Raw genomic sequence first — 15,726 nt, 5'->3', positions numbered from 1 at the left:
TATATAGATATATATAAAGCACGATTCATTCGCGATCAGAGTTGTTCAAAAACCAAGGTACTACTGTATATGGCTAGGCACAGGAGTAGCTGTGTAGTAAGTAGCTTGTTTACCAACCACATGGTTCCAGGTTCAGTCCCACTGCGTGGCACCTTGGGCAAGTGTTTTCTACTATAGTCCCAGGCCAACCAAAGCCTTGTGAGTGGATTTGGTAGATGGAAACTGAAAGAAGCCCGTTGGTGGTTACTCTGAGAGTGTAGCAGCTAGAATAGGAATAGCCAGGGAGCTCCTACCTCTGCTGGCAACTAAAGGCCTCTTGCTCAGGATGAAAGGTAGACTGTATGATACATGGGCCATGACTGCTGAGGACATGCGTAGGCTTGAAAGAAATGAAGCTAGTATGATCCGCTGGATGTGTAATGCCAGTGTACATACATGACAGAGTGTGAACACCTTGAGAGAAAAGTTAGACAACAGAAGCATCAAATGTGGTGGACCCATGCAGTTGTCGAGTGGTACCCACGCGAGCGAAAATGACCACTCGGAAGGCCTCCACAACGGTGGAGTTACAATTTTAGGAGGGCAATTGGGACCACATGGATGAGGAAGGCACGATCCAGAGAGGAGTGGACAGCGTGCTGTGACCAGCGGTGTCAAATGGACGCCCAATGGACTGGTCGGTCAAGTGATCAAGGTGATATTGGCCTGCTTAGGAGGTTGTTATGTCCTAGCATATGCACTGCTTCCTTAAGTGGAAAATAATATAGCAGCACAAACGTACAACAGCTGAAACATAGTGAAGCAACAGTCAAAATGAGGACACCAGTCTGACTAATATAAACAGTATACATAACTAATCAACTGACAAATAATAAGTGAAATTGAACCAGTGTGTGTATTTTTTATTGCTTTAATGACCCTCCCAAGATATAATATAAAAGACATTGTCAAAATTTGTGGGTATTTCCATACATACAATAAAAGCAGCCAATGCACCTATTTAGCCACTTATGTATGGAAATATATAAGTGGTGTATTTAATTCTGACAAATCACAGTGAAATGACATTCACTACATATATATATATATATATATACCATCATCATCATCATTTAATGTCCATTTTCTATGCTGGCATAGGTTGGACAAGTGACAGGAGCTGGCAAGCCGGAGGGTTATTATCAAGCTTCATTTGACTGTTTTGGCATTGTGTTTTATGGTTGGATGCCCTTCCTAATGCCAACCACTTTACAGAGTGGACTGGTTGTTTTTTTACATGACTTGAAGCTTTAAGCTAATACAATATTGCCCCTCTTGTGTTGTCTTATTTTATTTTGTGTTCATTACGGCATGCATAGATGATGTTGATTTGATGGAGAGAGTGAGCATATGTGAACACAAACATTTGATCATTATAAACAAATCAGTGTTGTTCATTATGAAACTGCAGAACCCTCAACAGGGAATCCATGGAGTATATATATATGTGATGGACTCTCCTGTTGAAGACAACATATGAGCATTCAGCTTTTGCTGAACAACCTGCACAAATGATTTGTTTATAGTTATCAAATGCTCGCACCGCATATTAGTTCCCTCCCTCCATAAAATCGACATTGTCTCAATAGGTGCGCTGTGTACTACACGTCGTGTTGCAATGATCGCAGAGTAGTGTGTGATGAAGTGTTTTGTTCAACAACACAATGCACCACCCAGTCTAAGAATTGAAATTACGATTGCTAGATTGTGAGTGCAACATCCTAACCACTAAGCCATGCGCCCTCACACACACATACAATATATATATATATTACAAGTAGAAAGATATATTTTTCAATGCATAAATACTGATAGAACAGTATACATGGGATAATATCCCTTACGTGTTGAAAAATATATCTTTCTACTTGTACTACAATACATTTCAGCGTTTCGAAAACAAACATAAGTTTGTTTACATATGATGTAATTTATATTACATCTAGCGTTTCTGGATGACTTTATAAGTTCTAAATTGCAGAAGAATTTGTCAGTAAAGCACTTGACCGGAAATCAAAGGGATGTGAGTTCGATTCTCATGGCTGGTTGCTGACAGATTTTTCTGCGCTGTAAGGGATATTATCCCATGTATACTGTTCTATCAGTATTTATGCGTTGAAAAATATATCTTTCTACTTGTACTACAATACATTTCAGAGTTTCAAAAACAAACTTAAGTTTGTTTACATATCGTAATATATATATATAGTTCATTAAAAGTGATTTACAGACAAATAATATTTTAGAAAATTGTTTGTTGCTATTTTAAAATATAGAGAAAAACAGGGTGGAGGTATAGTATGTAAGATTATATAACTAACCGGCTCTACATTTTCAAAATGCTTCTTCACAATGTCTTCAACACGAATTGCATCTAAACTCTCAGTTTTGAAGTTGGTTAATACCTTGCTGTCTATAAAGTTTGAATAAAGAATACTTTTTCTTAATAATCATTTCAAAACATATATCCGCAACAGTGGTTAATATCTTATTGTCTACTAGAATGAAGAATACTCTTTTAAAACATTTTTACAAATATATTTCTAGAATAGCAGTTAATATATTTTGGTGTACAATGTTTGAATAAAGAATATATTTATTAATATTTTACAAAATATATTTATATGACTGCAAAAGACTGTAAACACAAAATCTTTTAATTTGAAAATATTTTATGAAATGCAAAAATATTCATGACTATGTTATGTCATAGACTTACTACAAACAAAAAGTGGGAATATTTCTTTCAAGAAATTTATCAAATATTAACTTCATCTCATTTTTGAAAAATCGTCACCATCACCATCATCATCATCATCGTTGCCATCATCATCATCATTGTCGTCATCTAACTTCCACTTTTTCGTTTTTGCTTGGGTCAGTCAGAATTTGTTGCTTTTCATGTCACAAACCCTTGCCTCTTTCCAAGTAAGTTTATATTTTCCCAGAGCTAAACATGTTTTTCAAAGACTAGAAATGAACAAGAGTACACACACACTCAATGACAGTCTCCTTTCAGTTTCCATCTGCCAAAATCCACTCAGAAAGCTTCAGTCAGCCCAGAAGTCATGATGCCTATGTGCAGTGCAGTGGGACTGAATCCGAGATCACATGGCTTGAAAACAAGCTTCTTAACCACACAGCCATATCTGCACGTTTTTAACTAAATATTAAAAGGGATCCCAGAGGATTAACAATTGCCAAAATGAACTGAAATGGTAAAAGGTGGGAAGTGCTCTTCTACAGCAGCTACTACAAAATAGTAATAATAATAATTTCTTTTATTGGTCACATGAACCCGAGACATAGAGGACAATATCAAAGGGCGAGATACAACACACAAAATAAGTGGGATCTACATTGATCAAAGGAAGACACTACAACATTAAAGGATATATAAATAGAAGTTAATAATGAAAAAAAGGCATTGGAGAGGCAATGCATATCCTGCATGCATACAAGAATAAAATGAAATATAATTTCATAAATATACTCAGACAAATTCATATTTCAACAAAATTACATCAGGAGTTATTTCCCCTGCTTATTGTTTATGTATATGTAGTGAAAAAAAACAAAAAGCATTTTGATTCACCTGACCAACAGTTTTGAAGATAAACAAACCAAAATTTAATGAGTTCAAGCCACTCACCCAATGAGTATTTCAGCCGTTTTCCAGTAATTTTGCAAACACACAATGACCATGCTTTGCTTACGTGTGCAGGGTTAATAAATACAATCCCCAACAGCTGGGTAGTCTGCTTAGGGTAATTTGAGATAAACCCTACACAAAAGTCCCAGATTATTCCACCATCCCCAAAATCTTCCAGTTTCTTTCCTCCTACTTAGAAAAGTATACTCGGAGTAGATCCATTCAATCTCACCAGTCTTGCCATTCTTGTCCACCTTTTGCTAAATATACTAGAAGGCAGTACCTCTCTCTCTGCCCTCACCTTCCTCTTCAAATGATATTTGAAGAAATTGATGAAAGCTTGGTGAGAGAGAATAATAATGCTTGTCTTCAAACCTTTCAAACAGGTCCACCACACAGCCTCTTTTGCCACAGTCACTAAACAGAGAAAGATCTGCCTTCCTTCCCTGCTAAAGGAAGGTGGTGTGTTGATCTTCACTATACACTTGGTGGACAGCTGCATTTGTCTTACATGAGACAGTAGCAGCTCAACAAGTTTCTAATGCATGGACACTGAACAATTACATATGGAACGGTTTTATCCCCCCTGCAGGCATCTCGGCAGTTGGCACTCACATGCTTGAAGAACTTGTAGCAATACCATACCAAAGACTTTTGGAAATTGTCCATGATCTTCAATCCAAAAGTCTTCCAGAAGAGACCTCTCAGACTGTTCTCATTTGTTTTCCTGCTAAAGGTTTTGCCCAGCTGGTATAATGCAGTGAGTGCCTGACAACATTCTAGATGCCAAACACCCAATCTTGGTCTATGTCTGACCCATGACTGTAGCTCTGTGAATGAGATGAGCTGCAGAAGGCATGTCGCACAAAGGACGCCCACCCCAGTTCACCTTTGTTTTCATCACTGTTGTTCACACCATGGCAGTAAATTAGGTATTTCTGCAGCTATGTCAGCCTCAACACATGGCACCACATCGTGAAGGATAGCATCCTAAGACTACCACAGAGTGGGGGTCGACAGCAGATGGATTTTCTGACTAGTAGAACCTGACCCTTCCATAAGAATCAAAAAAGCAAGTGCTCCAATGTGGACATGGTTTTCTTGGGACAAGGTATGACGACTAGGCAGTATTACACTACTGAGATGATGTATACATTCACTAGTTCTGCCCAACCTTTCTGAGACAGCTTCCTTTCTGCCCATTTCTGGGTGAGCTTAGCCACCCTGATCATGACCTTTTCCCGGTTCCTATCTACCAGGAGATCTAATCCAAACCAGACTCCAAGCACTTTCACTAGACCCTCTGTCCAGCAACAGAAATCGCCACTAATCAACAATGGACTTGCCTCTCCAAGAACCTGGTTGCAATGTACACCTGATACCCATTCAGTAAAGTGTCAATCATTTCTATATCTGAAGAGTCCAACACCATGACAATGACATCATCTGCAGATCAGACACAGCTCTCCTGTGACATAGTTCCAGTGGAATACTCCTCAAACTCTTCAGCCTTCACAGTAAAAGTTCTAATGCCAAAACATATTATTTGAATGTTCAAAACTGAAAGGTACTGAGAGGTAGCTGTTTAATTTGACAACCATGCAGATGTCGCTATACATTGTGAAGATGGGACCAAAACTGACAGCTTTTAGGACTGCCATCAGGTAACAATAGTTCATCTGTCAAATGCCTTGGACTGGTTCTAACTGACCAGTGCTCCTCCAAAGCAAGATCAATTCCTGACCCATTCTATGATGCATGAGGTGGAGGTCAGGAATATACTTACCAGGGATCACACAGGTTTGTGCACCCCAACAACACCACTGACAATAAGCGCTAGCCTCTTGGCAAGCACCTTAGCTAAAATCTGTAATTCAGTGTTGAGTAGATTTATGGGCCTGAAATTTTCAATCATGTCTCCCTTATTTGGATCCTTCCTCAACAGAGTCACCACTCTCCAGCTCACATGACTGGGAATGCTCCATCCGATGCCAGGTGCAGTAGACAGCTGCCAAAACTGGAGCAAACAAGTCAGACATGTGGAAATATAGCTCATAGTGCAGACCATCCAATCCTGGTGATTTGCATACCACACAGCAGCTCAGTACATTTGCCACTTCCTCCACTAAAACTGGCTTTTTGCAACACTGTTGTCTCAAGTATGCCACTCCTCAAAAAGAGGTCAGCAAAGTGCAGCCGAAAGTTGTGCTCATCTGTTTGAAATCAGAGAGCACACAGCTGTCACAGACCAAATTCTAGATTTGTTGCCATGTTGTGCCTTCACTAGCTGGGCCCAACCAATGGCTTCCAAGCCCTCATGTTTCAGTGCATGCACCCTATCTCGGATAATACAGCCTTTATGCTTGCATGTCAAAGAAATGGTTGAGTGCCATTCTCGCCAGCAGCACCTTGTTCGCTATTTCCCTTCTAAGTTCCTCTTATAAACTACTAACTAGTTTATTTTCTATTCTATTGTTTTCTAAAGCAATCTCTTTGCTAAAACTAACTGACACCTCTCTGATTTTCCTTTCTAAGGAAACCCACCCCGTTGTTGATGATGGCTCCCTTCACTTCCTGTTTAACTAGTCTACTAATCTAAGCACTGAAATCTTGCCTCACCAGGAAGGACACATTCATCTTTCAGTAACTGGGTCTTTGTCTAAGTGTTTTTTTCTAAGTTGACTGTAAAGGTTCTGAATTTGTGATCTATGAATAGCCAACGATCTGAAAATGAGGGCAACATTCTAGATGCTAAACACCCAATCTTTGTCTATGTCTGGCCCATGACTGTAGCTCTGTGAATGAGATGAGCTGCAGAAGGCATGTCGCACAAAGGACGCCCACCCCAGTTAACCTTTGTTTTCATCACTGTTGTTCACACCATGGCAGTAAATTGGGTATTTCTGCAGCTATGTCAGCCTCAACACATGGCACCACATCATGAAGGATGCCTATTTACAAGCCAAATAAAAACCCTATCTAAGTATGATTCATTACAATTTGACCAAGTCTACATTGGTGTATTTGGGAAATTGAGACAAATCCTTTCATACAGTTGGAAATGCCAGAATAGGCTATCAAAGATTTTGCCCTCCAATCCACTACTCCCACATAATCTTTGCTCGTGTCTAAAATCTTGTTCCAGTCACCCACTAATACTAATAAGCGAGATGTGCCTAGGAAAGTCTCTAGACGTCTAAAGAAATCCTGCTATCCAGCTCCTATTGGAGCATTCCTTGTTGGCTATGTCCAAGACCACCATCTCACCAAGTGGGTCTAAGAAAACCAGACACACCTTTCTGAAACAGCACCGTGACACCATTTGATCCAGGTCAACTGGAGGAGGCATAAAACCTTGTAGCTGTCCAGAAGTAGACAAGCGATTGTGTTTCAGAAATCCTAATTTCACTGATGGCTACTGCATCCAGACATACTGACCTGAAGTTGTGGAGCAGGTGACTGTTTCCACATTGCCCTCTGGTCATGAGAATTTACACAAACCTATTTTTAGAATTATTGTTCTAGGAGGAGGGAAAGAAACAAGAGTCAGTCACTTACCCTAGTCTTGTGTTGGTCTTTTTTGGAGGTCTTCAAATGGGCCTTCCAATACCCTCTCATCCAATAAGTTTGTACAAACTCCCACATCATGTAGGAAACGTTTCTTCAAAATACAATACATGGTGGGAGTTGTTCTTATCAGAACCTTCCCTTCTAGGGTTTAGACAATAGTGAGAGCATCAAGACCCTAACTCATTGTCAAAATTTTGTTTTCATTTGAGTTTACAAACTTCATTAATTCTTCATTCTCCTTCTGTAGGACTGTGTAATTGAGAGGCTCATCTGAGAGATGCTGTTCTACTAGTTCCCTCTCTTGCAGTTGATGTGATTGTTATTGTTTTGGTTGCTTTTATTTAGGTTTCACCTGTTGCTGATTCTGTTGTGTTTCTTGCTGCTACTGAAAATGCCGTTTCAGTTCTCAGTGTTGCTGTAGTTGGTTTATCTCTCCTAATGTTGCTGAAATTGTGGGTTTGCAACATTGGTTTTGAGATTGGACACAATGTTTTTGAGATTAATCAGCTTGGTGCCCACAAACTTTTAGGATTTAGGGGATACATCTGTATTTTCACCTACCCTCTTTTACTTTTTGGGGGTTGCTCAGCAATCATCCACTCAGGTATTTTTGTCTCATCTGAGGTCCCTTCTATATCCAAGGAGTCGGTAGGATTTCAGTTTGCCTTTTTGTCTATCTGCTCCTGTGTTTGTCCTTGTAGTTGCCACTGCTTTCCTCTTTGGGTTTGCAATGGATTTGATGTTGGGAATAACAGTTCAGAGTGAGACACCTCTCTTGACTTCTCCACAGTGGGGAAAGAAAGCTTTTAGGTGATCAGTTTTGCCACAAATATAGCATCTGGGTTTCCTACTCTCCACAATCACCTGCATCTGCTTGCACTCTCTGAAACAGAAAAATTCTGGGATAGCATGAACTTCTTCTGGAGCAACCAAATCCTAGAACTCCATTGAAAATTACTGTTGTTTTGTGGTGGGGCTTGTTTTCATGCTTGTCTCCCCATGCTCCACCAGCATAGCCATTAATCTGGCCTGGTCCCTATGAGGAGGTATGTTTGAGATCCTGATCTTGGTCACACGATGTCTCATGTATAAGGAGAACATAACAAACTGGTCGGCGGAACAGGTCATTGTAGCCATCCTGTGCACTTCCTCTTCATTGCTGCATTTAGCTACCACACTCCCATATTGCCTTTCTCGGCAGATATAAACTACAGAAGGCCACACTTCTTCCAGACATTTGTCTATTTCAGTTGCAGAAGGGTATTGTGGTTTTCTCTTTTGTGCAATTAATGCACTTTTATATTATTGACTTTTTTTGGTGCAAATCATTTCCTCTTCTAGGAGTGCCATGACACCAGGTCAAATAATATCTTTCTGATATTTTTGAATGGCCTCCACTTTCCCTTGCAGGAGGAAATAGGTGATCCACTTAATTGTAATATTTGCAAAGGAAGAAATAATCCTTTCTACTAAAGACACAAGGCCTGAAATTTTAGGAGAGGGGACTAGTTGATTACATTGACCCCAGTGTTTCATTGGTACTTTTCAGCCTGAAATGATGAAAGGTAAAGTCAACCCTGACGGAATTTGAACTTAGAATATAAAGATGGACGAAATGCCACTAAGTATTAATAATAATAATAATGACATGCATCAGTGAGCTCCCTGGGAGGAAAGATTAGATCTGATATCATCACCAAGAAGGATGTAAGAAACGGCCAAAAAATGGAAGAAAACTATTTTTAATGCAAGTCATCCCAGGAAACCAAACAACTTTTCTCAAAATTGTAAACAAAATTATAATATCAAAAGTATGTGTTGCCAAAGCAAAACATATGCATAAAAGTGTAAAGAATATAAGGGGCTGCAAGATAGATTTACAATGGAACTGTGAATAAAACTGTAAGCACTAGAACTAATCACATATACATTCCGCATGGAGGAACCAACCTGATGTTGAAAAGTTGACAATTGGAACAAACTCCTCTGAAAATTATCTTGAGGGAAATCAGAACCAAGAAATCAATCCTGTCATCTTAAGACAAACATCAAACAAAACAAATATCAAAAGAACCACTAAAAATAGATGGGCGAGTGAGAAGTATGAATAAGTCATGACAGCATTCTACACAGCACTGGACCAACCAGAATGTAATAAAAGTGAGTTGTGTTTCAATATCTGGAGAGAAATGATAGGGGATGACACTCGTGATTATACTGATGACACTCGTGATTATACTGATGCAAACAAAACTAGCCAACATATGCAGAGACATCATGCATAATAACCACCAAACACCTGCAGAAAGACAGACAATCAAAAATAATGCCAGAATATCAGGCTGAAGTACATGGTGCAGGTACTGAGAATAATGAACAGAAAACCATTATTCAACCTATTGATAGAGACACCCCTGAACATGATGTTGACGTAGGCAACATAGAACCTGAAGTAGTAGATTGCTGAGCTGGAACTGAGGTAGAAAGTAAGGATGAACTCAAAGCTGCAATGGCTAATGCATTCTAAGCAAAAGATGCAGGTTAAGGCCTAAGAGAAACAAATTTTACAGACAAAATAATATCTTTAAAACTGATGCTAAGGAATTCTACAAAGTTAGGGAAACTGTCAAAGTAAAAAAAATCCTGATAGGAAAGAAGTAGTAACATTTTGGAAAAGCATATGGAGCAATAGGGATGTATTCAACAAGAAAGCTGAATGGGCAGTTGGAGGTGGGGAGAAAGAATGCCTGAGAATGAAGAACAGAGATAGAATGATATTACAATACAGGAACTAACTCAAAAGACTCTATCTAAAGCTCATAAGTGGAAGTCTCTTGGACACGACAAAATCTCAAACTCTGGCTTAATAGCTTCTCATCAGCACACTGCCAGTAAATGGAATGTTACACTATCATCAGAAACACTGAAGAGACTCCAAACTGGTTCACATTGTATGTGTTCATGTATTATAAGATATTATTTCAGTTCATTTTGAATTTAATCTGTTTCAGGTAACCTTGATAACGTTGTGTTAGAATAAATTTTCAGATATATTGGTTTGACTTGTACCTTTTTTTCTTAATATGCTGGTACAATAGAAACAATTATTTGTAATGTACAGTGTAATCATCAAATAAAGATGTTATTCTATCCATTCTTGTTCATACAGTTATATACAGAAGAGGAAGAAGACGACCTATATCGACAACTTGCTAGAGGATACTGGTATGGAAGGAGTACAGGAGGTGAGTGGAGAAAACGTGTGGAAACAGTTTTGGGGCATCCTGAGGCATGACCTAAATAGATAGATAGATTTCATATACAGCAAGAATTAGAACAGGCTCAAGATACACCAAGCTAGGTCCATCTGTGGAAAAGAGGGGACACAGATGCAGCGTACAGTGGTAACACCTGGTGAGACGCAGGAGAAATCCAGGCAGGAAGCATCCCACAGGACTGTGTCACCTTAAGTCTTCAGAAAGGGCAACCCACCCAATACTACACCAGGGGGCCATTCCTAGCCAAAAAAAAAAAAATGAATAAAATGGCCCAAGATGGATGAAACAAAGAAATGGCGACAACTGGACCAAAACCTCGACATGATATTGGAGTGCACACTGGCAGGAACAGTGGAACAGAAAGTGAATGTGCTTGTAACTATCACAATCAATTTGGCAAAAGATCGATTTGAAACAATGGACAGACTGGTTACCACAGCAATCGAAAGGAAACTTAGCAGAAGAGAAAGAGAGATGCACCGTCTGAGGGGAGAGATCAAGACCCTCAATAAGCAGTATAAAAGGGCCTCTACTGATGAAAGAGAAGGCATCAGGAACTTGACAAGTCAGCTCTGTGAAGGCTTAGAAGGTCAGAAAGCACCTGGAAGCGGAGGAAAGAGAGGAAAACCAAACGAGCACAATTTGTCAAGAACCCTTTTAGGTTCACCTGAACGCTGTTGGGGGAAACCAAATCAGGGAAATTAACCAGCTCCAAAGAAAAGGTAGAAGCATTTCTGAGGGAGACTCACAATGATGACCTCAGAAATGAGGCTCTTGATGTTAATCCAAATGCCACTAGAGCTGAAATACCAGTATACAAATTCAACCTCAGCTGTCCATCCTGGAAAGAAGTGGAACAAGTGGTGAAAAAGGCAAGATCAGCATCAGCTCCTGTCCCAAGTGGTATACCTTATAAAGTATACAAGAAATGCTCATGGCTCCTTTGGAGGCTGTGGATGCTGTTCTGAAAGATCTGGACAAAGGGTATCATCCCACCATGTTGGAAGAAGGAAGTTTTGTGCCAAGAGACGAAAACTCCACAGCCAGGATTATCAGTTCAGGATTATCTCCCTCCTGAGTACTGAGGGGAAGATCTTTTCTGTACTGGCCAAAATGATGACACCATACATGACTGAGAATGGGTATATAAACACATCTATCCAGAAAGGTGGGGGTTTCAGGTTTCTCAGGACGTCTGGAACACACTGGAATTCTCAGTCAGTTGATTCAGGAGGCTAAGAGAAGTAAAGGAGGCCTGACAGTGGTTTGGCTGGATCTGTAAAATGCATATGGATCAATTCCTCATGCCCTCATATATGCAGCCATTGACTGCTATCATGTTCCCCTGCATTATAAGGGAATAATCAGCAGTTATTTTGGAGGCATCCAGTTACGTTTCAAAACAACTCATTTTACAACTCAGTGGCAAGACCTTGAGAAAGGAACCATAACTGGGTGCCCGATTTCCCCCATTCTTTTCATCGTGGGTACGAATCTCCTCATATCAACTGCTGATAGAGAAACCCAAGGACCAACAATGGAATCAGGCAGCTGTCAGCACCCAATAAGAGGCTTCATGGATGACATTACAGTAACACTTGCAACCCATGTAGATGCAGAAAGAGTGCTGACTTCACTAGAACACATGGCGACATGGGCAAGAATGAGGTTTAAACCAAAGAAAAATTGAGGAGCTTGGTGATCGGGGGGTGGGGTGGGGGTGGAAGGTAACCAACAAAATCAGGCTGCAAGTGCAAGGAGAGGCCATTCCATCAATAGAGGAAAATCCTATTAAATGCCTTGGAAAGATGTTTGAGAAGCAATGTCAGACAGAAAGATGTCAGACAGAAGCAATGTCACCAACATTGTGAAGCAAGCAAAGGAGTGGCTGATGAGGATTGATAGATCAGGGCTTCCAGGAAAGCTCTACCAACACGGACAGCTCCCAAGACTCATTCGGTTGTTGACGCTGTATGATATTCTAATGACAAGTGGAGAGAAAGATAAATAAATACCTCCGAAGATGGCTAGGTGTTCGCCCAAGCTTCACTTCAATAGGCCTGTCCATAAGATCAGGACATCTACAACTTCCTCTGTCATCCGTAGTGGAAGAATTTAAAGTAGTAAAATGTAATGCTGTAATGATGTACAGAGACTCTAAAGATGAGCTTGTCAGACATGCAGGTATTACCACAAGGTCTAGGCAAAAGTAGGTAGCTAGCACTGCTATCGCTCAGGCTGAAGGGATGCTGGAACTACGCGACATCATTGGAATTACATGCAGGGGTTGCCAAGGTCTTAGGTCTTCCTATTTCCAACACTGGAAGAAAGCAGACACCAGGGAGAGGTAGGCTATGACCCAGGAAACGGTGTGGTACTAGGAGGAAAACAAAAGGAAATCAAGAGCTGTTGGTGTCTCAGGGTGCATGGACTAAATGGGATCTCCCTAAGAGGAACCTCACATAGACTGACCTGTGGAGACTGGAACCTTTACGCATCTCCATCCTGCTGTGGGCGGTGTACGACACACTCCCAACATCAGCAAACCTGCACAGACGGAGTTTGAGGGAAGACCAGCTGTGTTGACTTTGTGGAGAAAGGGGCACTCTGGCACACATCTTGGCAGGGTGCAGAATAGCACTTTCTCAAGGCAGATACAAATGGCACCATGATAGGGTGCTTACAATACTTGCTCACACCCTGGAGCAGGAAAGGCGCAAGAAACATCATCACCAAGGGAAAGCAACTGCAGCAATTAAGTTTGTGAAAGAGGGAGAGAAACCAGTAAAGTCAGCAAAAACAATACATAGCTTGCTGCAAGAATCTCAACTATGGGATATGAAAATGCACTTAGGGGAGAGATTGCAGTTTCCCCAGGTTGTCCATACAACCCTGAGGTCAGATGTGGATAAAGCAACTCCTTACATGTATTATTAATATATTCCGAATTTCTTGAAATTCTTTTAAGCAATATTTAGATTTACTTATCATACACGAGGAATTACATTGGATGTTAATTCTATTTGAATTTATTTGTATCTGATTGTTTGATGAAACACATGGATAAATATATAAATACTAGATTCACTCATGTAAATGTGTACACAAAATACTCATGAAATAGGTACAAATTTTAAAAATATAAACATAATATATACATAGAATAATATAAACAGAAACATGCATGTATATTAAAATATACATACATGTGTATGCATATTCATACGTATATATAAAGAGTAATCGAACTGTTGATGTAACTATGATGTCCCAGTGATCTGAGGAGCTAACTTTCTTTATTTGCATTAATCTGTGGATACACAATTATATTGTATAATGCTGAGCATGTATATTAATGCAAACATATACACATAATTTCTTACACACTGAAGTTAATACAAGAAGGTTGCAAAACAGTTGTAACCCTCTCGTGGTTAAATAAATATATATTCACTCTCAAACCTTTTGACTATGTTTATATGTATGATGAGCTTGTTTCAGTTTCTGTCTACCAAATCCACTCACAAGGCTTTAGTCAGCCAGTGACTATAGTAGAAAACACTTGTTCAAGGTGTTGTGCAGTAGAACTGAACCCCAAATCATATGGTTGAAAAGCAAGCTTCTCAACCACAAACCCACACCATCGTCTATCTGAAAATGACTCCAAAAGTGAAAAAAACTAACCAGCAACACTGATGTCTGTTTTATTCATCTCAATCTCTTTCTTTCGGTGGAAAGTGACAATGTCTTTTAGATTAGCAACTTTATCAACAAATCTCTGGCCAAACCTGAAAGTAAAACAACATCAATATGAAGCCATTAAAACCTTTTGCTTGTCTTGTGTATCCCATGTGATACACAAGACATTTCCTTGGCATCCGTATATCATATGCGATACACATTCCCACAAAATTAACTTGGGGCATAACAAAGGAAAGCTTTTCATTACTCAGGATGTATGAAATAAAGGCTAAAATTCTTAATACAAGCATGAATGTTGAGGGCAAACTATTGAAAATGCTTTGGATAAGCAAAGGGTTAATAACAAATTGATATTTCAGGTTAAGCCTGGTCTGTTTTTATTTTTTAATCTTCCCTTGACTTGTCAGTGTAACAAGAGTAGAAGGAGCCTACAAAATAAGATCTCAATTTCATACCTCATAAATTGAGCAGCCACCTGCACACCTAATCAAAACTACTTTGTCTCCTTGCAGCTTCTACTGATCATTCTCATCCTCTCTTCTAAATGTGAGTACCCATGTAGATACTCCACAAGAAGCTGCACTGCCCCTAAATTTTTCTCAACAGGTGTTCTCAAATAATAAGAGACAAATACAAACATGCATATAACATGTATTTATACATATATGCAACAGGTTTCAGTATAATTTAGGTCGACTGAATTTAACTACAGTCACTGTAGGCTATAGTAGATATTTTGCACAGCAGAACTGTATCTAAAACTATGTGGTTGTGAAGTGAATCTGTACCACACAGCCAAGCCTACATCTATATTATTTATTAATAAAAGATTCAATACCTCAAAGTGACCAGTGGTCTCGTCCCAAATTCAGAACCATTAGGTCAGTAGATAACTGTTTCTAAATAGTAAGATAAATTAAGAAATGGAGTCAAATGCAGGTGTTATTCAAATCATTTGAATAACACCTGCATTTGATTCCATTTCTTACTTGACAAAAACATTTCACTTAACCCTGGAATTTCTACCTTTATAAGTAGGCTGTAATATCCTTGGATTTATGTGAATTTTTGCTACCTTGGTAAGTATTTATTTATTTTTCCCGTGTTATTTGTACACATTGAAAAAATACACATACATTTTTTTATATCTATCTATCTATCTATCTATCTATCTATCTATCTATCTATCTATCTATCTATCTATCTATCTAACTATCTATCTATCTATTTATCTATCTATCTATATATATATATATATCATTAATTAAATATATTCTGTTAGAAAATTATACACTGAATTTATAATGAGTGCTCTTTGTATAAAATGTCAAAAATATTAATACAATAAAGTATTTAGACATTAATACGAGTGATTATATATACTGTACATTGAAATAATTCGTGAGGTATTTTTTTGATATTGAATTTCATGCTATTATTTCCAAATACAGTATATATATATATATATCATTAATTAAATATATT

The 15,726-nt window shown here is 38.9% G+C and overlaps 1 protein-coding gene across 1 annotated transcript in view; it reads right to left on the bottom strand.

Annotated features, from left to right (window-relative positions):
• Positions 1-15,726, bottom strand: part of LOC106882263 (double-strand break repair protein MRE11) — a 38,762-nt gene that overhangs the window by 10,633 nt on the left and 12,403 nt on the right. The window contains exons 4-5 of the mRNA XM_014932877.2: positions 14,224-14,327; positions 2,361-2,452 (exon numbers count right to left, since the gene is read on the bottom strand). Coding sequence (XP_014788363.1) covers positions 2,361-2,452; positions 14,224-14,327 — 196 coding nt within the window. The remainder of the gene's footprint in view (positions 1-2,360; positions 2,453-14,223; positions 14,328-15,726) is intronic.

The sequence above is a fragment of the Octopus bimaculoides genome, chromosome 24 (assembly GCF_001194135.2).
Source record: "Octopus bimaculoides isolate UCB-OBI-ISO-001 chromosome 24, ASM119413v2, whole genome shotgun sequence".
Classification (NCBI taxonomy): Eukaryota; Metazoa; Mollusca; class Cephalopoda; order Octopoda; family Octopodidae; genus Octopus; species Octopus bimaculoides.
This window is presented reverse-complemented; position numbering and strand designations above follow the sequence as displayed.